Source organism: Lipomyces oligophaga (genome assembly GCF_038497815.1).
Source record: "Lipomyces oligophaga strain CBS 7107 unplaced genomic scaffold V1516scaffold_3, whole genome shotgun sequence".
Classification (NCBI taxonomy): Eukaryota; Fungi; Ascomycota; class Lipomycetes; order Lipomycetales; family Lipomycetaceae; genus Lipomyces; species [Lipomyces] oligophaga.
In genome coordinates, this window is record NW_027117787.1 from 730222 (window position 1) to 755992 (window position 25771).

Here is a 25771-nt window from a genome sequence, read left to right on the forward strand (position 1 = left end):
GCCGAGAGCAGAGTTCTCGCAACCACGATTCCCGAATGGTAGGTGGGATCTCTCTGCTTTCTTTTATCAGGATTATAAGGACTATTTCGATTATTCGATTTGAAATTGGATAATAATTGGTCTCTGTTCCAATCCTTCAGTCTTTAAGTAGCTTGCTCATCGTTAGATCGTGTTTCCCTCGATGGTCTCGACTTCGCAACTCATGGCTAGACGCTTCCTGGCGAAGCGAGCCTTTACCACTTCTGCCGCGGTTTCTCATCCTTCTCGTCTTTTGATCCCCAACACTCCAATTCCAGTTGTCGGGCAAAATGCTGCCATGCGTATGGTTGATCTCGGTATTCGCAAGGCGTCTTCTAGTGGCGGGTCCACTCAGGTATGTAAAGCTAATCTTGATTTCTGAATTAGACATTATGCCGTGATGTTGAGTCTTATGCGCGGCGGCTGTTTGTTGCTGGTACATGAACAACATTTCTCTGCACAATCTGGTGACTCCCTGTTAAACCAACAGAATCATAATCTAATTTGTATTCAGATGACTGTCCGTGATGCTCTTAACTCGGCAATGGCCGAAGAGATGGAGCGAGACGAGCATGTCTTTCTCATGGGTGAGGAGGTCGCCCAATACAATGGTGCCTACAAGATCTCCCGGGGACTTTTAGACAAATTTGGCGATAAGCGGGTTGTCGACACGCCTATCACTGAAGCCGGCTTCACTGGTCTCTGCGTCGGTGCTGCTCTCGCCGGGCTAAAGCCGATCTGTGAGTTTATGACATTCAACTTTGCGATGCAGGCCATCGACCAGATCATCAACTCCGGTGCAAAGACTTTTTACATGTCTGGCGGAACCCAGCCTTGTAATGTTACATTCCGTGGCCCCAATGGTGCAGCTGCTGGTGTCGCTGCTCAACATTCACAGGATTATTCTGCTTGGTACGGCTCGATTCCTGGACTGAAAGTCGTTTCGCCCTATTCTGCTGAAGATGCTCGTGGATTGTTGAAAGCCGCTATTCGTGATCCTAACGTCACAGTCTTTCTTGAAAATGAGATTCTCTACGGTGAGAGCTTTGAGGTCTCCCAAGAGTGTCTTTCTCCCGATTTTGTTATTCCAATTGGCAAGGCCAAGATTGAGCGCGCAGGCACAGACATCACGTTTGTTTCCCATTCGCGAAATGTTGAGTTCTGTCTAAAGGCTGCAGAGTTACTTGCGGCTGAGAATGTTTCTGCGGAAGTTATCAATCTTCGTTCGATCAAGCCCATGGATGTGCCGACTATTATTGAGTCTGTGAAGAAAACCAACCGTCTTGTATCTGTCGACTCTGGATTCCCGGCTTTCGGATTTGGATCTGAGATATGCGCTCAAATTATGGAATCTGAAGCTTTCGACTATCTTGATGCTCCTGTCGAACGAGTCACTGGTGCCGAGGTTCCAACACCATACGCCAAGGAACTTGAGGACTTTGCTTTTCCAACACCAGAAATCATTGTGAAAGCCGCGAAAAAAGCACTTTACCTCCCATATTAGGCAAGTTTATGTGCGGTGAATTAGCTCACTGTCTTTTCAAATCTTAAGCTTCAATAGTTCTTGAAATGATCGGAAGCTAGGAAGCTATATGGCGTAGCTGTCTATCTTCTGTTTATTATAATTTTTAAACTGGTCTATTTACAAACTGTTGCATAGCCTTAATAGACTTTTATTTTTGTTCGTACTCCAGAAGTAGAGAGGGGTGAAAATAGGTCGTAAGAAACATGTTTGGTTCTGCTGCGCCGCAGCGTAGTCTGGCCAATGCTTTAATCGGAAACAAATCTATATCAATAGGAGTTTATTCAGTTAATGATGCATGATTAAATCCTATTGCGCAAAATGTCTCGACGATTAGCGGTTTTACATTCCTATCGCTCTATTTTAAGGGCTACTCGGTATGCCTTTGGAGGTTTGTATACGCAAGTCAGAGTTGATATTCAGTAACACTAATCTGGGATACTTCTCTACCTGCAGATGACTTGCGAATGAGAACAGCATCACATAGTGAGATTCGGAAACAATTCGAACTTGGCCGATCCGAATTACGAGAAGGTGATCCTTTAGATTTTGAAGACATTGATAAGCGCCTCGAGCATGCTGCAGGCGTCACGCTAATCCTTCAGAGTAATGTTGCTCAGGGCGTGAAAGTCGAAGATAGTAGCAAAACTGAAATCGATGGTTCCCAAACCGCTGATGGCAGCAACGTCGAGACAGATCAAGGAGTATATAGTGAGTTCAATTTCCGGAGGAGAGGATAATGTTGATGACTACGATTGTGGACATATTCTTTCTAACGCATACTAGAAATAAAACTACACAAATATTCAGAGCTCGGTGATAATGAATCGGTCAAAGGTGGCAAGACAAATTTGTCTGGTAGACTGAAACGGGTCTCTTGGACTCAATAAATGTTCATAATTTGCCAAAATTTCAAATTTAAGTGTACATAACTATCGTATTGGCAGTCTACTGCCAATCATTATACAAAATTCTATATTCATAACACTATTTTACAGCTCGAAATCAGGCTGCTGGCTTGCATAAACTGGCGCATCTTGACCTGGCGGTAACGCAGGCTTCAGAAGCTTAACGGATTCGCCTGCCTGATAATTCTTCGAATTGTCAGAATGCTGGCTTTTCTCATTGATTCCTCGTGCTTCAGCAAGCATTTTACGTTTGTTAGCGGCTGAGAGCTTGGCGTTTTGTAAACTATGGTCTTCGTCATCGATGGGTCGGGGACGGCCCCAAGTTACTCGTAGAGGACAGCCGTCAATAATCACTGTCGAGCCCGTAGTTTCCGCAGCTGTTTCCGCACTCTCACGCGTGGAAAAATTGATAAACGCGCAGTGACTTCGATGTGAGCAGACAACAGATTTCAACGTCCCAAACTCTTGGAAATATTTCCGGATTGCATATTCTGGTAAATCATCTTCAACTCCTGTGAGAAATAATGACATGATCTTGGGATCACTAGGTACAGTTAGTTTTTTCGATTGACTAGCAATCTTGCTCAGCAGTTTTGTATTATTCTTGAGAACTTTTGCAGATTTCGTGACCACGTTCCGCAGGTCTTTAGGTCTCTTATTGTCGTCGTATTTCCCTACATTACTACGGGAATAATATGGCTGAGATGAAGCGAGCTGTTGTAATAATCTCTTCCCGACTTCCTCTGCTTCTTCTTCGCGATTGTAAAGTGACAGATCTTCACCACCCGCTTCCCTCAATTTCTCCTCAATATTTTGAGCAACAAATTGCTTTGAAATGATGTTCTGAGGTTCCACGGTCGTACTAGTCAGCGCATTAGACCCTCCAGAACCTTTCACCATCTTCAAAGCAGCATCGCGAATAGCAATCGGTAGCCCAAACGACAAATCAAGCATACAGCTCTGACAGCAATTTTTCTGCCTCGCACATGTATTGCAAATTGTATTTTTCTTGTATCTGCCTCCGGAATTTTCCGGCCGCCAGCGAAATACCGTGAATGGCCGAGTGCATATCTTGCATTCTTCATCATGTCTCGCTCGCGTCATTAGTGTATAGGGATTCGGTCCTAAACATCTCTCACAAATCGAAGGAATATCTGTGTCCTCCCATGTCGATTTGTTGATATCAGCTCTGAAACGTTGTTAGTATTCAAGTTACATATAACGTACAACAAATCACTTACTTTATACTCGTCATTATTGCGTTGATATCGGAAATTTTATACCCAAGAAATTAAATCTTTCTTAAAATGCAGCACAAATTCTGTGGCGGGAATAAGTCATCGTTGTAGTACAAGATCCTTGACTGAAGTCATCATTTCTCCCAGTCCCAGCTGCGCGGCGGACTTGGTTGAAAGTTTTACTTAGCTGCGGAAAACCGCATTTGAGCCCAATACGTACAGAATCTTTCTCAAAGCATTTATACAGTACATGAAATGGCGAGTGAGGACAAGATTGCAGAAGATCAAAAATACGTTTTAGCGATGAAGACTGTTTCTTCCTCGATCGAGTCTGTGAACCAACGCATTAAGACTCTGCTTGATAGTTCCGATCTGGCTCAACTCGGGAAGGATTCAGCTGGTGTGTCGCTAATGGGGCTAAAAGATGAAACCATGACTTCGTATTTACATGATCTTGTGCTGAGATGTTTAATTTCACTGGCTAGCTCAGACCAAGAGCTGATAGAAGAGGAATCATCTGCAAACGAGACTTTGGACCAAGGCCCTAAGTCACTTGACGAATTTGATGATGAGGTACGGAAGTTGATTGTTACAGATAGAGTTATTCTAGAGCGAGGTGTGAGGCCACTGGAAAAGAAGATTGAATATCAAATTCAGAAGCTTTTGCGGGCTGCTGATGCACCAATCAAGACTTCAAAATTTGCGAAGAAAATTGATTATAATTCGGACGAAGACGAGTCTGCACTCTCGGACGAGCAAACATCAGGGAATGCATTTGGAGAAGACGAGGAAGAGAATGAGGACGAAGAAGAAGATGAAGAAGACGATTTGCCATTGTCATATAAGCCCAGGCCTAATATGCTGGTGAATAGCACATCATCCAGAACGAAGCAATCAAAAGAATCTTCTAAGCCAGCAAAGTACATTCCTCCCAAAATCAATCCTACCAAACTTCCTTCCACTCGAAATACATCTGGACAGCAATCCGCTAAATTAGTCAACAAATTGCGCAAAAACACGGCTCTTGAAGAGTATATTACTGAAACTACTTCCACTGCACCTGAATCTGCCCCTTCAGTCGGAGCTAATGTTCTTGCACATGGTAGAGGTGGTACTCAAACAACTAGAGATTTGGCCCAAGAAAGTAGGATCCGCGGGTACGAAGAAATGAATTTTATTCGCTTGGCAGAAAACAAGTCTAAACGGAAAAAACCGAATCAGAACGAATTCATGGGTGAAGATTGGGATCTTGGTTCTGGCGATTATTCTGCGGCTAGGCGCAAGAAGCGCAGTATATGGGACCGTAATCGATAGAAAAATTTTATATCTGGTCGCATGTATTGTAGACATTCTTCATATTTCAAAACTACACATATAATACTCAATTAACTAAAAAAACCAAATAATTATGCTACATTTAATAACGACATGCATACTCCAATACCACCAGATGACTAAGCGAAAGACATTAAGTTCCAATTAGTCAACTTTTGCAAGACTCAATGTAGAAACACCCTCTCTTAAATTGTTAGAGAACTTGACAGGTCTGTTGCGGTGTTTCGTCTTCTTAAGTTTCTTGCGAGCGACCATAACAGGTACGCTACTCTTGGTAACTAAATAATTTGAAAAACTTCCCAATAAAACTCCCTTCAGAGCAGATCGACCACGGGAACCTAGAATAACCATTGTAGGATTGATGTAATCAATCACATCGCATAGTAGATGCTTGGGCGATTTGCAGTGCATAACTTCCACTACACACTCAACTTGCAAAAGCGTCTTTTTAAGCAGCTTGACAATAAACGCTGTTACTTCTTTAGCGGCATCGATTCGTTCCTGCTCCAAAACAGACTCATCTATGGGATTGTTTTTATCTTCTTCCGGCTCCTCCATTGCATATACAGCATACATCAGATTCCCATCTCGCAGAATCGTACCGACCGTCCACTCCAGTGCATACATAGACTCGGATGAAGCGTCTGTAGCTACAATATATGATCGATGTTTGACATTTTCCTTATCTTTAAACTCATCCGCATATCCTCGAGTGATTGTACGCAATACCCGGCCCGCTTCACGATTACTCTCAATATCAGAGACTTTAATCGGTAGGCGCATCGCCTTCTTAATGTCAATACGCTCCTCGCCATCAGAAGTGTAAGGAGAATTCTTATTTGCATCATCGACCAGATCAAATGCCGTCTTTGGGTGTACTAAATGACGTCGCTCCTTGGCACTCAATCCGTCAATTCGAGAAGGTGGAGGCGGTTCAATCAAAGAATGAACAACATATTTTTGTGCAACAGATGATACGGCTTTGCGCTCGTCTTCCATAGCTGCCATCAAACTCTGAGGCTGACGACCCGGTGGAGGCTGTTGACGAGCAACAGATTCTTCTAAGTCTGAACCAGAATCCGATTCATCTGAAGATGAATCTTCAGAAGACGACTCGATAGCATTCTCATCATCATCATCTTCTTCCAAACGAGTGTCAGACGACTGACTTCGTTTGCTCACCGCAAGCTGAGCAAGCTTACCACCAGCCTTTAACATATTAGCATCTGAGAGTCTTCGATATGCATTCGAAAAGCTGTCTGAAGGAGACTTATGACTATGCGTCGGTGAGAGTGTGTTGCTAGTGGAGGTAGGAGACAGAGGCTGTCCGTATGAAGTAGTAGGTGATAACAAATATGAATCCGTATCAATCTCATTTGATACATAAGGGAGAGACGAGCCAGTCTCATCAGCAGACTTATATCTTCTGAGAGTCCCACCATCGGTGGAAGAATTGAATGAGGACGAACGGGGGCGAGAGCTCGAGGACTGTACCGGATAGAGCATCGACGACGCATGACTAGCAGACCGGATACTAGGATATGGCTTTAATTCAGGTCCTGCAGAAGGTAAAATCAAAGATGGATGCTTCTTTCTCGGCATTGAGGAACTTCTGGCCGATTTCGTTTGATTTGATACTGGTTCTTCATCGAGTTCAGGCACAGAGGTGGTTGATAGTAGCAACTCCTGCGCAGCAGGAGATAAATTATGGAAATTCTTAGCTAGCATCGACGATGTAATAAGTTCACCTCGACGTTTAGCATATGGATTATCCGCCTGCTTTTTGGGCTCAGACGGAGATGCCGATTCACGCCGTGACCGCAGTGGAGATGCGGAACGTGATACTCGTGAAGGTAGTTGCAATTCATCCTTCGGTTTATGCTGTTCCAGCAACTTAACAATTTCAAGTCGCTCTTCTTCCAGCGCGGATTCCAAAGACATTCTGGATTAAATCGATTCTCTTTTTTGCTATATCAAATCCCGCGCAAAAAACTACTCCCTGTAAATGGCCAGAATATGTTTGGTGCATGAGTGCTAAGTGAAAGCTTATGGGAATGGGACCAGTCGACCGATAAACTTTACCACGTGATCTTTGTATGAACCTGTGCCAATAGTGTTCCTGGGTCAGCTACAAGGAAATACGACTTGTTTATAATTTGAATATTTCCTGTATGCTAGAATGTGTGCTGAAATTCTTTTAATTGTACAATTGATTTTTAACCAGCTCCACCAGCTTCACCATTCCAGCACTATTGTATATTTGCAGTGAGCTAATTCTCTATGAATTTCCCAAGCAGGATAGGGTAAGGGTATAGTCACGATTGAACAGCATTTGAAACCAGAACATGCTTGTGAACGCCTAGTAAAGGAACAGATGAAATACTGGATCAAGTCATGTCAAGCAACGATCCTGTGAAATTATTTCAGCACGCAGATTTTGATTATCTTCCAGAGTTAGTATCTATTCTTGAGCGAGTATCAGATGGTACATTACTTGCGAAAGATGTCGACAGTGAAGCAGGAAAAATACGCAACTCCATAGGTCGGGCCCGACAATCGCTGGAGCTGATTGCTCCTCGAGATTCAACGTCAGATAGTGTGCAAGACCAGAAATTTAAGATAGCAATGCTTCAGTTCAAGATCAGTCAGAAACGGTTTGTACTTTGCACAGCTGAAGAGTGAGTGATTGAGACTGACTGGAATAGACTTTTACTGGCTAAGATTGCTGCTCGAGCTAAAGAGATTTTGGAATCTCCAAGCGCACCTATAGAGGATCCACCGAGTATTGATCTGTCTTCTTCCGCTGAAAATATGACTGTATTGGCCGAAGAAAGCGAGCTTCAACCAACTTTTACACCTCCAGTGGTAGATACAGTAAATACTGATTTGGAAAACATGCATAATACTCAAACCCAAGATCTGGCAAAAGATACAGACCCACTTAGAGAGACACAAAGCGGAGAAAAATTGCAAATAACCACCGATAATGTGACTTCAGTGATCACTGCGACTACAGCTGAGGAGTCGGTCGAAAGAGTAACAGAGTTATCACCTTTGGGAATGGCTCTTGATCTTCAATCCGACAAGGCTCAAAGCTTTGGTGATACCAAGGACCAGGCAATAGGGGAAAATGTATTGCCGATAGATACAGCAATGGAAGATTGGAGCACGCCATCGGGCGACACTTATATGCTCAATTATAATGATATCCAACTCCCTGAACAGGATATTCAGCAAGAGCTTGACGAGCAAGCTAAAGTTGAAGACCTTGGTGATTATCCAAATGCTATCGGAAATAAAACAATAGAAACAGATGGCACAAGTGAAAACACTACCGCTTTGCCTGATAGTAATATCGATGAAGCCACTAAGACTCAATAGATACTGTTGAAGTTGACCTCTAGACTAGTATCGGAAAATAATATGAGTGCTATTATCAGGATCGTACTATCAACATTTTTTTCTGTCATCTTCCATTTACTTTAGTGTCAGCTTATACTGTAACTCTGCAGAGTTCAATCCAATTCTGGCAACCTAAATCGCATGAATGACCGATGTCTTTCCTATCTGTTGCTGGGCTCTTTCAATATGGGCTGCCAGCACGTGAAAAATACCTATATGTAGAATTATTCAACGTTAAATCCTCAAACTTCACTACGCAAACTGCTTAAGGAGTACTCGTCCGCCTTCTCAGGCTCCGATCGCAATCCCAACCCAATACACAAAATTTGCTTCTATTGAATTTTTTTTCTTTCAGGTACTCACTCCCCTCTAGCTCTTCCAGCCCATCTCCTGACAAACTTTCCCTTCGATTTCTTTAATCATTTGAAAAAATTCTCAAAAAAATTTTAAAAGATTTAAAAAGTGTTTTTTCGCCCTTTTTTCTACTTCCTTTGACTTCCGTTGCTTGTGTCTCGCGGTAGTCTTTCTTTTTTCGTCCATTCCAGAATCTTTGTGTTGTGGAATTTTATCCTCAGAAATATCTTGATTGAACTTTTTTAAGAAGTTCTTTTCATTTATCCGTGGGTGCTTATACACGGATTTTATATTCTTTGATATATTTGCTTTGACTGCATTTGTATCATTTGGTGAGTTTTCTCCCTCCCTTTGGAACATCTCACTTTTTGTGTCACCAGTTTATCCCTTTATGCATTGTCTTTTAAGTCTAGCGGTGCTGTTCTCTAAGTGACCGTAATAGCTTACATTTCTTAGATCTTAAGAATATTTTAACTGTTCAATTCTTACATTTCAAAACATGTCTGACGCTGCTGTTGATGCTGTCACTGATGAGGTCAAAAACCTCTCAGTCGAAACCACCGCTCCCGAACCAGCCGCTGAGTCGGCTTCTTCTACTGCTGCTCTTTCCGCTACTTCGCCTACTGAAGCTTCCTCTACGAACGGTACTGAGAGTGAGTCGAAGTCTGAGTCTACCTCCAACGCCTCCGGTCCTGCCCATTCTGCCTCACTTTACGTTGGTGAACTCGATCCTACTGTCACCGAGGCCATGCTTTTCGAGCTCTTCAATCAGGTTGGATCTGTCGCTTCTATCCGTGTCTGCCGTGATGCAGTTACACGTCGTTCCCTTGGATACGCTTATGTGAATTTCCATAATATGACCGATGGTGCGTTGCTTTGTCTGTATTTGCGTAATCTTTTTCTAACCGTGGGAAATATAGGTCAGCGTGCTCTTGATGAGCTCAACTACACATCGATTAAGGGCCGTCCCTGTCGCATTATGTGGTCGCAGCGCGATCCTTCTTTACGCAAGACTGGTGCAGGCAACATTTTTATTAAGAACCTTGATGCTGCAATTGACAACAAGGCCCTTCATGACACCTTTACCGCCTTCGGAAATATTTTATCTTGTAAGATTGCTGTTGATGAGTATGGTCAATCTCGAGGCTATGGTTTTGTCCATTATGAGACTGGCGAATCTGCCGAGAATGCTATTAAACACGTTAACGGTATGCTTCTCAATGATAAGAAAGTTTTTGTTGGACGTCACATTGCTAAGAAAGATCGACAATCTGGTTTTGATGAACTAAAGGCAAACTTCACTAATGTTTACGTCAAAAATATTGAATCCGAGGTCACTGATAAGCAATTTGAAGAACTTTTTACCAAATTTGGCCCTGTAACCTCAGTTTTGCTCGCTAAGGATGAAGAGGGAAAGCCTAGGGGATTTGGTTTTGTTAATTTTGAAAAGCATGCGGATGCCGAGAGAGCTGTCGAGGAGCTCAACGACTCTGATGTTAATGGTAAAAAGCTTTATGTTGGTCGTGCTCAGAAGAAGCATGAGCGTGAAGAAGAACTTCGCAAGCAGTATGAAGCTGCTCGCCTTGAAAAGATGTCAAAGTACCAGGGCGTTAATCTTTTCGTAAAGAACTTGGAGGATGATGTTGATGATGATCGTCTTCGGGAAGAATTTTCAGCCCACGGCACTATTACTTCTGCCAAGGTTATGCGTGATGAACAGGGAAAATCGAAAGGATTTGGTTTTGTTTGCTATTCTTCTCCTGATGATGCTACTAAGGCTGTCACTGAAATGAATCAGCGTATGCTCAATAATAAGCCTCTTTATGTTGCTCTAGCTCAGCGTAAGGATGTCCGAAAGTCACAGCTGGAGCAACAGATCCAGGCTCGCAACCAGCTCCGCTTGCAACAGCAAGCAGCAGCAGCAGGAATGCCTGGGCAATATCTTCCGAACGCCTTATTTTATGGTCCTCAAGCCGGCCAACAGGCTTTTATTCCACCGGTTCCTGCTGGACGAAACGTTTTCTCTAATGGGGGACCTCAAATTCTTCTCCAGCAAGGCGGGATTCCACCGCGGCCAGGACAGGGTGTTCCTGGTCAGGGTCAATGGGCTCCCCGTGGAGTCCCGGGACCCAACGGTCAGCCTTTGCAAATGTACGGCATTCCTCCTATGTATAATGGCTATATTCCTGGTCAACCTCCAGTTCCTCTACCTGGACAGGTCACACCACAACAGATTCAACAACAGGGTGGCCCACAACAGATACCTGGTGTTCAAGGTGGACGAGGACCCCAACGAACCAACTATCCCGTCTCTGGTCAACAGGGCCCTCGAAATGGTCTTTCACGGACCAATCGACTTCATCATCAACAGCGCCGAGATGACGAAGGTGCTGTCCTTGCCGCGGCTCCTGCGGCTGTTGTTCCTGAATTGACACCCGCCTCGATTTCTGCGGCCCCGCCTGAGCTCCAAAGACAGATGCTTGGAGAGGCTCTTTATCCAAAAATTGAGTTAGTACAACCTCAAATTGCGGGTAAGATTACTGGTATGCTTTTGGATCTGGACACGAATAGCCTTCTTGCTTTATTGGAGGATGATGAAGCTCTACAACTCCGTATTAACGAGGCTGTGGAGGTGTACAATAATAGTTTCGCGAAGACAAGTGAAGATGAAGAGGCCTCTCAGACGCCTTCTGTTTCGGTTTAAAAGTCGTGGACGGATGAGTGATCATGGGTGGTGGAGAATCTAGGGGCAAAACTGTGAGGTTTGGAGATATGTTTGGGGGATGATATCCGAGTCAAGGATAGCTCAAGGTTTCCTTATATGTTATTCTATTGATTGCTGTCTATTATTTTGTTAGTAATGAATGAATGGAGAAATAGCAGCTGTTGGAGTTCTTCTGTTTTTTGAAGGGGATATTACCGAATTTGTCTCTGATTATATAAAAGTTGCTGAGATTTGGTTCACTGGCATGATTTTGAAAAGTTTTGTCGTTTGTCTCTTTTGTCTCTTTGTCTCTGCGCTTTTTTGCTGTTTATTTTATTACTTTTTCGGCAGGATGCGTTTTAATTGTACCTGGTTAGTTTCTCTTCTTTTCCCAAATGGCGAGGAAGGAACAAGTAACGAGGTCCGTGATACGGTCTGTGTTTGAATAGTGAATGCGTGGAAACCAGTTTAATTGATTTTCGATTGTGTATTTGAATGTTTGTGGAGTACCTATATCCTTTAGTGAATACAAGATTCGTGTCTATCCAGAACGTTGACCTCGGTAACTAGTGATTCAAGATTTCTCTAGTAAGTGGGCTCCAATAATCAGGGCTTTAAGCGATAAGATATTAATGAGCTCAAAACATATTATAAAGCGTAATTATAAAAGCCTGCTACAATTGTGAGAGCACATTCTATATACATGAAAAATTATTACAATTGAGTCAATATGATATTTTTATTCTGAAAGTCAATCACCAGATCACAATCCATCAGGACAATCGATGCTGGAGTGACCATCACGTTCACATAGTGCACACCATAGTCGCTTAGGAGCCGGAGGAGGATTTGCAGAGGAGACTGGATGAGTTGCGTCTGGCCCTAAAGAGCCAAAGCCGCCGAGTTTGCAATCTATTATATCATGGCCTTCAGAAGCAGAAGGGAAAATGTTAGTCGGCCCGAAATTTTATTCTAAACAATAACGATTCATACCTTCTAATCCGCATATATCGCAAATCAATACGGGCTGAGTTGAGAGAGTACTTCCGTTCAGACTTGTGATCGACGTAGGTTTTAGAGGGGATTTCGGCGGGTTAGATTGCAGCTTCTGTAGTGGCAGCATAGGCTGCCTTTGGGATTGTAATTTCTCAATTAGACTCCTCTGAGTCTCTAATTCATCTTTAGCGGTTGATAACTCGTCGCGCAACGCAATCAAATCTCGTTCAAGTTCTTGTTCTCGAAACACTCGGATTTCTACCATCTTCTCCAGATTTGAAATTTCGGCTTCGAGTTTCACACGCTCGGAATCAGAGTTATTAATATTACTTACAGATTCAGATGCTTTTGCTAACGCGTCAGTGAGCTGAGCGCGAAGTTGAAATATCTCAGCTTCTTTGGCTTCTATGCTAACGGAAAATTCTTGACTAGTGATAACTGTTGAATTGCTAGCAGTGATAAGTTCTTGAGTCTCGCCTAACTGATGTTTTAAGTCTTCAATTTCGCAATTCTTACGCTCAATCTCCAATTCCCTCGCAGCCAACTGATCCAAAGTTGATTGAGACTGCTTCAGGGCTCCACTATCTTCACTCAGCTCGTTATCTCTAGCTTGTAATGCTAGCCGAGTATCTGCTAGACTCATTTCTAATTCGTTTTCGCGAGCATGTGACGTTTCAAGTGCAATTTCAAGTTCAATCAAACGTTCTTCGAGATCATGTAGTCCTTCCAAAGCATCGTTGCTATTAGCCATGGATCCTTCACGAACTCGGCTATGAAGGTCTTCAATCTGCAGCTCGTACATTTGATTTGCAGCTTCGCTAGCGCGCTGAAGTGTGTTCATAGTGTCTTTAAACTCTTGTCGCTTCAATTCAAGATCCTGCTTTAGTTGCGCTAACTCCGAGTCTTTATTTTGCAGCATTTCACGCATTTCCAGCTCACGTTTAGTCAGTGGAGCATCTTCTGATGAACTCTCCTTTGTCCTTGTTTCAGCCGGAGCGGCATTTGAATTGTGATCTGACGAGTTAGCAGGCAGACTACCTGATCCAGGTGTTGGATACAGAGAAGCAAACTCCGCTACTGTTGCCTGCATATCTTGCAACGTCTCATTTTGTTGCTTAATTTTACTTTCACGTTCAGCTAGCAGAATAAGAGTAGATTTCAGCTCCGATTTTAGCGCAGTAACCTCCGCTGAAGAAGATATCGATACTGAGTGCAAGCCATCATCTATACTGTCCTCCATTTCATAAGAATCAGACTTTGTAGTAGATGCGAAATTAGAGTCATTTAAAGATGCGGCAGATAGCGACTGGGATCCTTTTTTAAGCGCAGAAGGAACGGCAGGCAGCGAAGGTGCTAAAGATTTGCGGCGACCCGTCGCATTGGGCGTAGACGGTAGTCGTGACCGAGGAGTCAAAATCCCATTGTTGGAAGAAGAAGGCGCGGATTGAGAAGGTGACATGGCGACAGGCCTGGAAAGAGATGAGCGCGATGTTCGACCTGAAGAAGGAACCGGAACATGCCCCAATGTGGTTCTTCTATTACCATTCGTCTGTGCAGGAACGGGAGACATAGTCCTTTCAAAGGCAAGCGAGGAAGGAGGACGTATAGGAGTTGCCCCTGCTCCAGCAGTCCTAGATGATAGTACTGATCGTGGACGAGGAGTACTTGGAAGGGGAGGCACGGCAGGAACAATGACCGGATCAGGCGCTTCTAAGGTGACTTTTCGAACAGGAACAAATATGCCTGACCGCTCGTGAGACGGATTAAAATATCGCACGCTTAGCACAAATCAATTAAACAATGCAAACAATTCATATTTATCAAGTGATTACATACCCGTTCACTGTACCATCGTTTTTACCTTTAGAAGCATCTTCTCCTAAAAGATCAACACCTGCAAAATCGCCCAGCTTTCCATGCACCGATCCAATATAGAGTACCACCCCGCGTGCACCTCCAGGAACATATACCAAATCACCAACAACAATGTCGATCTCATGATATCCACTTGCAGCAGAACCTGGTCGAGGACTAGCTGCATTTGAACTTGCAGATGAGGGTCGTGGTGGATAGTGAGAAATTCTAGAGTTGGACTTGAGACGCGACGGCGACGGCGAAAGCGCCCGACTAGGCGTTTTCGCAGCGGCAGAAGGCGGCCTTACCATCGAAGTTCGGGATACGTTTGTTGAACGTTCCATAAATCGGACAAAGAAATAACCTGCACCAAAATCGCGAACAGCACTCCACAGAGCAGTAAATTATAAACAAACATAGGCGACAAATTGTTAATCACGTGATACAATGGGCAAGGGATACCAAAAGTGTCAAATGAGAATTTCGTGTACAAGCAGAGGTTGCTTGTAATATGAAGAAAGGAGAAGATGGGAGATTGCTAATCGGTTTGAAAATAAATTAGGACGAGAATAGTGTTACGGAGACAATAATTGAACGAACTAGTGTTCGTCGGTTAATAATTAAGGAGGACTTTCATAAGAGCCGATTTAGCCGAACCATGAAGGGGCGGATATGGAGCTAGTTATCAGGAGATGAGTAACGAAACAGACTGAGAACGGCATAGAAGAACTATGCTATCTGTTATGTCTGCTTGACATCTTTCAATAGACACTCGGATGTTATTATCTGACCGAACTCGTCGCAGGTAGGTTGAAATCACTGTTTTAGCAACCGCTGTTCAGTGATTCTTTGCATGATCTTCACCTCCTCTGCTTGTTACCGCTGCATTCAGAGAGTACGTCACCCGGAAGTCTATACAACGAGCAGAAAGAATTAAAAGCGAAAATCCAGTCGTACTATGTTTTATTTTTTGTCGAATTAATTTCTAGTAGCAGTCAAATTTCAGCAGTCCTTTAAAATTCGCTCGCGTGTCGCCTAAAGTTCGCAGCAGAAGATGTGATTTGCAGACAAGAAAGTTTGTTGAAATATCACCTATGAAGATCGACCGAATTGTAGATACATCGCATGTAGGATTGAGGTAATTGTAGAATTCCTATACAGTGCTCTTCCACTCTTGTTTTGCCATTGAGATTCCGTAAGACCCATCCTGGCTTACTCGTGTATCGTGAAGGTCTAATTACCAGGTAGATCTGTCAAATCAGTCTGAGCAATATCTAGTAAACCGCTGAAATTCTGTCTTAACAAGGCATCCCTTAACCTTTTTTCAGTCATAACGTAATCGCTGTAGACGCCTTTACTTCCGCAGATTCAGTGGAAGTCAGGAGGCGCAGAGACCAAGAAACGAGGAAGGGTTTTAAGGTCTGGGACATGAACAAATAAGCGTTCTCTATTTGCTCCACCGAATTTTCCCTCAAATTACTAGAAAGCTCGAAAACGCACTTGCTGGACGCTTTGGAGGTTCGATTTAGCAATTGCTATTCGGTCCAAACACGCCGCTTCTCTTGCTCCAAGAGCACAAGGTCAGTTATTCCGGTTTCACGAGCTTGGTTGCCTGAACTTCCGTGGAATGTCCCCGCTGACGAAGTATCAGTCTATCCGGATATACCAGATTCCGCCATTCGGGAAGCTTTGCTATCGCGGAAGGATTTCTCATTGTGTATTTTTTAAGGTGAGCATATCCTATATATGCTTTGCGGCCAAATGCTTGGTTTCTAGTTACATACAGCTAATCAGATCCTTCCTCAGGGCGTCGCTCTATCGAGTTTCTCTTGCTCGGATGAGCTATCCGTTCAGTCTGAAAAAATAGATCAGCTTTGTTATTGACATTTATTGCCGTTAAATTTCATAGCTAGATTTTGAAGTTTGAATAGTTCAGCACAATTGTCGGATCATCACTTGCTTTTAGGCCGAATCTTTTTCAATCAACCCGGCCTTTAACTTATTTCCGATCCCCTTCTCTATTCATGTCAACATCCACAGGAGAATTAGAGCTTTCAGCCAAGCCTGCTTCATCTCTTCTAAGTATCCATGATTCTACAATACCTAATCAGTCGCGAATAGGCGTTTCAACTTCACCAAGTAATAATATTTCCTCTCCTATGCGCCCTCGCCTCCCTCGTCGAGGAACTGAGCGTGTGAGCTACGTCGAACCCAGTGAAGACGATTATGAAGATCTTGAATTTGCTTTACATACTACCGGAAGAAGTAGTAGCAGTAGTGGCAGCCCCGCTCCCAGAGATTCGCATACGTCAGGACCTAAGAAACGCAGGACATTTGCGGGTAATACTGGACTGCTAGGGGATCACCCCAGGGACAAGAAACGACGACGAACTTCTGACGAAGATACGCACTTAAGTGATGACATTATTCATCGGAGACAGCTAGGGCGACTAAAAAGTTCTTCTGATCTTAAAAAATCAGTTTCCGCAGCTGTTGATCCTGCGGCGGCAAGGAAAAGACGGTCTGGTGGTCCTCTGGACGAAGCCTCTGTTAAAGCTTATAGAAAGTCGGCACAGCAAGGAATGAGCTTAGATTATCATGAAGACATCAATCACCAAAATAGCAATAAAATTGGCCTTAATGCAATAACTGCTACAAGAAGTCGACGGCCAAAGAGAGCAACATCTTCTAACGACAACTCTAATGGCAATGAATCGAGCGACTCTCCGGATGTGGAAGTGCACACAAATGTACAAAATTTGGCTGATGCCGAATTAACTTCTGAAGGTGAATTAAAATTGATCGATGGCACTGTGTTTCACCTAAATGGTAAGCTGAATATAATATGTAACCGTCAGATCATATTTTACTAACACCTCCTCTTAAGACTGCATATACTTAATTTGTGAGCCACCTAGTGAGCCATATTATATTGGTCGGATAATGGAGTTTGTTAAGCGCGGAGAACGAACTGAACAATGGCAAATGCGGATAAACTGGTTCTATCGGCCCAGAGATATTCCAACTCGATCTACAGATACTCGCCAGCTATATGCAACAATGCACAGCGATTTATGTCCAGTCGCAAGCATTAGAGGGAAATGCATTGTGAAACATCGAGCACATATTGGTGTTGACCTAGCGACATACCGAGCTAATCCAGATTGCTTTTGGTTCGATAAGCTATATGATCGGTATATTTGCCGATTCTATGAGATGCTACCCACAGAGAAAATACAAAACATGCCAGCGGACTTTGCAGCGGCCTTAAGAGCTCGAGCTCGGTTTGGTGTTGTCGAGATGGGGAGAAGTAAAGAATTATGCCAGCCTGCTCGAAACTGCGTTCGATGTGGACAATTTTGCTCTCCAGATGAAAGTGTATGTTGTGCTGTATGTGGACAAAATTATCATATGGGCTGTGTTCGACCTGCTTTGGTGCGGAAGCCTACGCGAGGATTCGCTTGGTCTTGTGCAGTATGCAGTAAAGAAGAAGAACGCAAGCGCCGTGAACGGAAGGGGAAATTTTTGGGCGATAACCCCGAAGAAGACCAGAATGTTTCATTAAAGGAAATTCCAGATAGCGAAGGTGAAGATGCCGACCAGTCTCTTAAGGAGACCGGTTCGTCAACTGGAGATGACGATAGCTTAGCTGGTACAAGTATTTCAACAGACAATACGAAGTCTGCTATGAAAGAATTCAAAGTTGCTGACGACAAACTGAGTGCCGAGCAACGTAGGGAGCTAAGCATGTGGCCATATATATATGTTGGCCAGCACTGCCAATTGGAAAATGTGCTGAATAATAATGATCGTATTTTTCCACGTGCCGTCTCACGGTTAGGAGCACGTCACCAAGCGGAGGTATCAGAATGGGAAGGTATACCAGCAGTATTTGAACTGCGACCGATGAAAAGCAAAAGCAAACTGAAAAACAAGTATAAAGGCAAGAAATGGAAAGCTGCGGGAGGTGGAGAAAGTGAGGAGGAGGAGGAGTCTGTGGAGCGGGGCGGAGATACTACTGTGACCTTGCGATGGCGTACACCTAATTCTGAGATACTAAGTAATGATCAAATTGATGCGTTCATAGCTCAAGCACAGCCGTTCGCTGAACGATTAGGTATGCGAGGATGGTCTGCAAACTTCTTGGACGACTCACTTGCTGCGCTTATGGCTCATGGATATAATGCTGAGGCTGCGCTTGTTGACGTGGGGAAATTCACGCGTTCCAGTCTGAAAGAACCGACTCTCAGCCCTGAAGAAGTTTCCAGATTTGAGGAAGGTGTTGGCCGCTGGGGTAGCGAGCTTGGACCTGTTAGTCGGTTTGTGAAGACTGCAAATAGTGCTGATGTTGTCCGATTCTATTACTTATGGAAGAAGACTCCGTCAGGCCATCGGATATGGGATCATTTCGAAGGTCGTCGACGAAAGAAAGATATCAAAGCTTCTTCTACGGTGGGCAATACTAACGGATTAGTTGATGGAGTTGCAGATTCACAAGATGATAGTGCCTTCGATGCCGAGAAATTAGTTAAGCACAGCCAAAAGTTTAAATGCAAGTTTTGTGGAACAAATCGATCGCGAATATGGCGCCGAGCTCCCGGTCAAGGACCTGTTAATTCCAGTCCGGCTTCAGCTCTTTGCTGGGCGTGCGGACAGAGATGGCGAAAGTATGCTGAGATTCGTCCTGCAGTCGCTACGAATGCAACTAAGAAACGAGTGAAATCAGACGAACCGCTCAAGATGATACCAAGCACTACTAACAATTTGGAAGAATCTGGAACCAAGGAGACTGCATCGAAACTCGAGGTGTTGAAGTCTAGAAGCAATGTGCCGACCAAAACTGGAGAGAACGAATCTAAACCAAGCGCTGAAGTTTCTGACGGAACGAACTCTACAACGAAGTCTAGCGATTGCGCTATTTGTGGCGAGAGTGAATCTACACTACGTTGCTCACGGTGCGGACTACGAGTCCATGCGATTTGCTATGGGATCTCTATGCCATCCCGCAAGAACCGTCGGTGGACATGCGAGCCTTGTGATAATGCTCGTCGCCCGCGAGCGGCTTTATTGCCAACGTCCAACAGATGTGTACTATGTCCCGTGCGTGGAGGAGCTCTTCGAATTACAACCGGACGTAACTGGGCTCATGTTTTGTGTGCTGCCTGGACTCCTGAAGTGCAAGTTCAGCCAGGAACGCGCCGTCCGATATCCGATATTGGAAAGGTGCCTCTAAGCAGGTGGAGGGCGGAGTGTTCAATATGTGGGCTTTGTGGAATCGGTGCATGTGTCTCGTGCTGTCGTTGCGGACGAGCAGCTCATGTTGGATGCGCCAGAGAGACCGGTTTCGGATTTGGATTTGAGGTTTTGACAGGAAACAGTACAATTCCTGTTTTATGGTGTCCGGGTCATGGTCCAAACGACTCAGTTAATAGCGTCGAAGTTCGTCGCAAACCTTCTGTGTCATCTTCTCTAGCTAGTGCTGAGAAGCCAACGCGTGCACACGTGATCACGCGTGTCAATCTTGATGCCTCGTCGTTGGCGAACTATATAGGTGAAGTCGAAGAGCTTACGAGTCTGAATGATGGAGGTATGAGAGATGCAGCAGAGCTTTCAGAAGCGATTGCCATCCGATCAGATGAAGCTCCTCGTATCGGCAAAGGTAGAATGAAAGCTTGACACAGATCTTGAGTTGGTCTACTCTATTGGGTATATCTCTTTTATCTCTGCCAAAGATGAAGTTGTGCAAATTGAAGAAGAGAAAGAATGATCATGGTAGGAATAAGAAAGCTAGTAATTTTCTTGCTGAAATTATTGAAAATTCAAAGCAATATGATTTGGTTTGGTATATAGGTAATATGAGTCAAACGGCGATTTGTAGAGATTCACAGCTTGCTGCTTGTTTCTGACATCTCTTTGAATGACTATGGGATGAGCTAGAAGTTATTGTTCGACTAGAAGTTCTGAGCTTATATAGGGATATGACGTCATGATTAATCGAAATGTACTTGAGTTATTGCGGGTTCGGAGCCTAGGCTTGTATTCAGTTTTCGCTCTGCAATAATATAATGACTTTTCAATATGTCGTATATCTCTAGTCTATATATTTTTACGATTATTTCTGTTTGTGAGATGTCATCTGGCAATGATTAATCTGCCAACCAAGGAACATGGCTAAATAACAACTATATTTTAGCTCGGATGGAGTAGCTACTCATCGTTGGATAATTTTGCCCCAGGCAGGTTAGCAAAGGATTATCAAACTCAGATGTGTCCAAGTTTGAATACATATTTACCGCATTTTCGGTCTATGCCTTGGTCAATATTTCGTATAATTTGTGCTTGTCCGCAATCAGAGCATTACATTGGATCCATGCTATCAAGAGAAGGTTTAACAATGACGTGTCAAATATCGTTGAAATTATATCTTCTATCCATTAACAGCTCGCAAGTCAGATTCAACTTTTCATATTTACGTGGAAAACTGAAATTCGGGCCCTCTGAATCTGCAGATATAGAAGCTTTCTTCTTTCTTAGCCGACCGCATTCTTCAGAGCAAGGAAGTCCGGACTAAGTTTACATAAAATCCGCAATACAATATTAGCAGCAATAAGTTTATGGTTTTAGAAAATGTTAATTAAACATGTTTTACTAGGCTAGAGAAATATAGTTAGAGAATTCTGACTGGGTACTCTTCTCGCACGGCGGGTGTACTCTCCGAAGGATTTACTTGTCCCCCACCAATGACAAATCCATGCATACATAAAACGGCTAAGAGCGAGAGAAGTGCGGGGATATGCAACCTCAACTCGGTGTCATCTGGAGATTGATTATTTGGGTAGAGTGAAAGAGGGGGAGGGGAATAGAAGATAAGACAGAGGAAGCGGAGGAGGGGTCTGTCTTGTCAGACAAGGCAGTACTGTCTGAAATACCAAGTTGTTACATGTGCCCTGACCGCTTTGGTGATATCATGAATGCTACTCATAAAATAACTTTTAATCTAAGAACAGCACTACCGCATCTACTCGAGGTTTGAATAGTGACTGTAATTGTCACGAGAAATAGTCTAATAAAGAGATATTTGGTTGGCAACTTAACAAAAGCGACGACTACTTTAAGACAAAACATTTATACTACAACTAGAAATCGTTCCTGATAAAGGAGCGGAAATCTATCATCAGTCTTCATGCAAGAACAGTTATGATTGAGACCTGCTTTCGTAAAATGGGCTGAGAATAGCTCGAGGTGTTCAGTTAAAGTCATTAATCAGGAAAGTAGAGCCAAAAATCAAAAAAATTGTGGCCCAGGCTCGTGCGGAGAGTGCGTGAGTGAACTGGTCAGATACCGCATTTGACTATGGGAGCGCTCGAGACGACTAAACACTAAATAACAACACAAATGGGTTTGCGTGATGATTACTCAATGCCAATCAGATAAATAGGTATCTAGACGGAGCATCGGCACGAGAGCGGACAAAATAATAGAGCATGATGCGGGGGGCAGCGGCGAAGGTTGCACAGATAGATTTGGCAGTGGAGAAATGAGGGGCAGGAAAGACTCCCACCCTCGTTGAGTTATGTCAGGCGGCAAACCAACAGACCAGTAGCCGGAGTAGGAGCAGATTGCGGACGGAACCTGACCGTCTTTGATCGACCAAGGTTTGCTGGAGTAGGTGTATTCGCTGCTGATTGCGAGTGCAGAACAGCGCTATCGAATTTTTGCATATCTATGTTGCAAAGCCATATTAAGAAGCCGTCCTTGCAGCTTTTCTCATACTACTGAAACTGCCAAAAGTGATTCCGCATAACCACCCTGCAGAGGAAGCAGCAGCAAAGAATTTTGATCCGGCGGAAGTACAGCAATAGACGAAAAACGGACAATCCAAGACAATCTAAGACTTCCGTCAGCGACAAAAAATACATCAGGGTCGGGGGGAAGATGCAAAGCTAGACTAGAATAAGACAAAGCCGTTGAACTTTAATGTTACGCATACAATAGAGGTGTGGGGGCAGGAGAGGTGGCGCCTTGTGTGAGGTGTGGAGAATACAAAAGGCGGGGGCCGCTTCCGTGCCGATGAACTGCCGTGCGGGGGCGGAGGGAGTAGGGATAGTCGATATGATGATAGACGAGAACAGAGAGTACAAACCGTGAAACGTCGTAATCGTTATTTTACTGGTAAATATTATTATAATGAATTATTAAAGAATAAAATCAATAAATCATATTTTCAAATCGAGATTCTAGCGAGGTCAGTAGTAGGTTACATGACATCTGCTCTATTTACTCGAAATACAACAGGCCACGATACCAATCATCCCACTAATTATGAATAATACATTGTCAGGACATTGGCCCCTGTTCGCCTTGTTCTTCCTATTTCGGCTTGGTGTCCGACTTCGATATCGTCCTCGAGACCACCGTGTCCCCGGATCCTCTTAATCGACTTGCTTTTTTTGCTGTCTCGGAATGGATGTCTCTCTCAGGCCACCCCAGGTTCGTTCCGGGGCTGCTCCAGGGCTGCTCCAGACTATGTTACTCCCCGCAATTCTCCAACCCTTACGAATGCCTATTTAAACGGCAAGTCTCCCCCGTTTGACCTGTTCCTTTTATCGACAGTTCCTATTGCATTTTACTGTCAGAGTTGCTCTAGAAATACAATGGCTACTACAGACAAAACCGAACAGTTCCAACAGGAAGTTTCTGGCCAGGAGACTGTCGCTCCTACGGATACCAATGGTGCCAGCACAGTCAGACACATGGGCATTCACAGCGCTGAAGTTCGACGCGTTCTTGGTGACATGGCCGATGAGTTTGATGATGTTGTGCTGCCTCCTCCTGGATCGCCAGAACGTATCAAGCTTGAGAATCGCATGAAGTGGAAACTTGATCTTACCATTTTGCCTATCATTGTTGGCATGTTCATTCTCAACTACCTTGATCGCAATAACATTGCTGCTGCTAAACTCGGAACTTTACTTGAGGATCTGAATCTTTCGAGCACTCAGTATTCTACTTGTGTGTCTATTCTCTTTGTCTCCTATATCATTCTTCAAATTCCCTCCAACTTAATCCTCTCGAGTATTCCTCGTCCTAATATTTATCTTCCTGCTGTGATGATTTGCTGGGGTGTTATTTCAACTTCGGTTGGTGCTGCTAAAACCTATGGTGCGATGGTTGGCCTCCGCGTATTGATTGGTATCTTTGAGGCTGGTTTCTACCCTGGTGTCATCTACTATCTCTCCTGCTGGTACACTTCCAAAGAGCTTGCAAAACGATCGGCAATTTTCGTTCTTGGTTCTTACCTCTCTGGCGCTTTTTCTGGTCTCATTTCTTATGCCGTGCTGGAAAACATGGATGGTGTGCATGGTCGTGCCGCCTGGCGATGGCTTTTCATCATTGAGGGTGTTGCTACTATCGGTTTCTCAATTCTTGCTATGCCTATTCTTCCTTCGCTTCCCCAAAACACAAAATGGCTTTCCAAGCAGGAACGCCTGTTGGGTGTCGTTCGTCTGCTTGAGGATATTCAACTTGCTTCAGAGCCTGGAATGTCTCGTGAAAACACTATTGATACTCTTGCTACGGTCAATACTACCGAGAAAGCGGGCCTGGCTGACCACAATGAGACAGGCACGGACACTGAGAGTGTGGACGTTGAAAAAATGGCTGCTTTGACACATCCTGCTACGACGACTACGACCAATGAGACTGTTGCTGGAATTAACGATGAAGTTCGCGAGGATGAGCTCTCCGAATGGCAAAAGCTGAGAATGGGTTTTAAGGATGCTGTTACCGACGACAAAGTTATTATGTTTTTCTGCACTATGTTCTGTGTTTGTGGAACTGCATCTATTAATACTGTTTTCCCTACTATCGTTGAGTCGCTTGGTTACGCCCGTGCGGAGACTTTGTTGTTGACGGCTCCGCCTTGGATCCTTTGTGCTATCACTTGCTTTCTTAATGCGGCACACTCGGATAAAACTGGTGAGCGATTTTGGCACATGGTCTGGGGTCCTGTTCTCTCTATGGTCGGATTTATTATTGGTATTTCCACAACCAAGATTGCGCCTCGTTACGTTTCTATTATGATTCTGCTCCAAAACTACAATGCTTGGGGTGTGGGATTTGCTTGGATTACCTCGACAATTAATCAGCCTGCTCCAAAGCGAGCAGCTGCTATTGCTATTATCAACATTGGATTCAATATTCCAAATATATTCATGCCGTATCTTTATACCTCTGGTATGTCTCCCCATTTCTACGCTGGATTCGGAGTTTGCATTTGCTTTGCATTTGTATCGGTTCTTGGAATGATTTTGATTCGTGGCAAGCTCATTCGTTTGAACAAGAGACTTGAGCGTGGAGAGGTTGTTGATGGCATGGACGGAGCTACTGGATACAGATTCATCTACTAGAAAATCCTAAGAGTGTTCATATTTTGTATTTTAGTTCTATAAGTTTTTTGTTCTAATAATTATTTCCGGGAGTCCTTTCGTTTTAATTCCTATTCTTCTCCGTGTTTGCGCACACCTTTCCTAATAGAGCCTGCTATCCAAAACTCGCTTGTGCATCCGATGTTACTCCCCCCACAAGCCTCAAATGCTTAGGTTCCAAAGGTGAAAGCTTAGTGACAACTTAGGGAAGCGGATTGCCCTCCTTCACAGCCTCACGGGGAGGGGGCAGATGGGGGGAAGGGAGCTACGGTCGGCCAGTTGTAGTCTGAAATAGTAATTTTCAACACCGGCAAATAACTCAACAATAATCAGTTATCAAAACGAATAAATTTTGGGGGCCCACTGGATGAAAATTGAGCTCGAATGGAATGCACAGACTGGAAAAGAGGGCGGCTGCTGGTAAGAAAGAAAAGTGGGAGTCCACTAATGTTTCGATGAGTTGGAATTACTGAATAGAAGTCGAAATATACTGAGGAAAGAGCTCAAAACCTATGAATTATTGATTTCTTTTCTTCTGGATTTTGGTGCGTTTCATGTAATATCATTACTCAAATTTTAGAATTTGAAATATATTCGAGGAGCAGATCTCCCGGAAGAATATTTGCTAATGTCGGGCGACATTGGATTGGGGGGTCGCCTTCCTCCGAACCCCCTCTGCCCCCCCCTCCTCATCCCCCCGCCCCTCCCCCCAAATGAAGTGGGAGGATGAAATCTTAAACACGACTAGGTTAAGTTTACGACTTGCTCCGCCGGAAGCAGGAACAGGCCAGCCAAGACGGATACAGTGTAAAGTACGTTGCTTTTATTGAGTTGGCTGCTGCGCGAGAAGTCCAAGACTCGGACAGAACACCACATTCGAGCATTTTGTTTTTCTATATCGATCATTTCGTGAGCATAAATATCTTAGTGTAAGCATGCAAGGAAATTAGAACTGAGACAGCAATAATGCAGGAATGAAAAGATTAGCATAGTAATAAGACAACCTTGAAAGC

The 25771-nt window shown here is 43.9% G+C and overlaps 10 protein-coding genes across 10 annotated transcripts; 7 read left to right on the top strand and 3 right to left on the bottom strand.

The window, feature by feature from the left end:
- The first annotated feature begins 76 nt into the window (after positions 1-76).
- Positions 77-1706, top strand: V1516DRAFT_673025 (thiamine diphosphate-binding protein). Its single transcript, XM_066921836.1, has 2 exons — positions 77-373; positions 533-1706. The coding sequence occupies exons 1-2, from the start codon at positions 182-184 to the stop codon at positions 1520-1522; spliced, it is 1182 nt and encodes a 393-aa protein (XP_066778038.1). The 5' UTR covers positions 77-181; the 3' UTR covers positions 1523-1706.
- A 106-nt stretch (positions 1707-1812) lies between these two features.
- On the top strand, positions 1813-2530 carry V1516DRAFT_673028 (uncharacterized protein). The gene is made up of 3 exons (XM_066921837.1): positions 1813-1931; positions 1997-2251; positions 2327-2530. Exons 1-3 carry the CDS (start codon positions 1862-1864, stop codon positions 2428-2430), a joined length of 429 nt encoding a protein of 142 aa, XP_066778039.1. The 5' UTR covers positions 1813-1861; the 3' UTR covers positions 2431-2530.
- On the bottom strand, positions 2434-3727 carry V1516DRAFT_673030 (uncharacterized protein). Its single transcript, XM_066921838.1, has 2 exons — positions 3690-3727; positions 2434-3637 (listed from the first exon to the last, which is right to left on the bottom strand). Exons 1-2 carry the CDS (start codon positions 3701-3703, stop codon positions 2533-2535), a joined length of 1119 nt encoding a protein of 372 aa, XP_066778040.1. The 5' UTR covers positions 3704-3727; the 3' UTR covers positions 2434-2532.
- A 103-nt stretch (positions 3728-3830) lies between these two features.
- Positions 3831-5228, top strand: V1516DRAFT_673031 (uncharacterized protein). The gene has a single exon (XM_066921839.1). It carries the CDS (start codon positions 3942-3944, stop codon positions 4998-5000), a length of 1059 nt encoding a protein of 352 aa, XP_066778041.1. The 5' UTR covers positions 3831-3941; the 3' UTR covers positions 5001-5228.
- V1516DRAFT_265715 (uncharacterized protein) lies at positions 4860-7397 on the bottom strand. Its single transcript, XM_066918823.1, has one exon. The coding sequence runs from the start codon at positions 6960-6962 to the stop codon at positions 5166-5168; it is 1797 nt and encodes a 598-aa protein (XP_066778042.1). The 5' UTR covers positions 6963-7397; the 3' UTR covers positions 4860-5165.
- Positions 7398-7415: 18 nt separating this feature from the next.
- V1516DRAFT_663516 (uncharacterized protein) lies at positions 7416-8402 on the top strand (the record flags this gene model as incomplete). Its single annotated transcript, XM_066920517.1, has 2 exons — positions 7416-7675; positions 7727-8402. 2 exons carry the CDS (start codon positions 7416-7418, stop codon positions 8400-8402), a joined length of 936 nt encoding a protein of 311 aa, XP_066778043.1.
- Positions 8403-9276: 874 nt separating this feature from the next.
- V1516DRAFT_711260 (uncharacterized protein) lies at positions 9277-11481 on the top strand (the record flags this gene model as incomplete). Its single annotated transcript, XM_066924261.1, has 1 exon — positions 9277-11481. The coding sequence occupies one exon, from the start codon at positions 9277-9279 to the stop codon at positions 11479-11481; it is 2205 nt and encodes a 734-aa protein (XP_066778044.1).
- A 481-nt stretch (positions 11482-11962) lies between these two features.
- V1516DRAFT_673037 (uncharacterized protein) lies at positions 11963-14780 on the bottom strand. Its single transcript, XM_066921840.1, has 3 exons — positions 14314-14780; positions 12475-14255; positions 11963-12408 (listed from the first exon to the last, which is right to left on the bottom strand). The coding sequence occupies exons 1-3, from the start codon at positions 14673-14675 to the stop codon at positions 12245-12247; spliced, it is 2307 nt and encodes a 768-aa protein (XP_066778045.1). The 5' UTR covers positions 14676-14780; the 3' UTR covers positions 11963-12244.
- Positions 14781-16913: 2133 nt separating this feature from the next.
- On the top strand, positions 16914-20007 carry V1516DRAFT_621863 (uncharacterized protein; the record flags this gene model as incomplete). The annotated part of the gene is made up of 2 exons (XM_066919549.1): positions 16914-17160; positions 17219-20007. The coding sequence occupies 2 exons, from the start codon at positions 16914-16916 to the stop codon at positions 20005-20007; spliced, it is 3036 nt and encodes a 1011-aa protein (XP_066778046.1).
- A 3119-nt stretch (positions 20008-23126) lies between these two features.
- On the top strand, positions 23127-24740 carry V1516DRAFT_622868 (major facilitator superfamily domain-containing protein; the record flags this gene model as incomplete). The annotated part of the gene is made up of 2 exons (XM_066919602.1): positions 23127-23909; positions 24072-24740. 2 exons carry the CDS (start codon positions 23127-23129, stop codon positions 24738-24740), a joined length of 1452 nt encoding a protein of 483 aa, XP_066778047.1.
- Positions 24741-25771: the final 1031 nt, after the last annotated feature.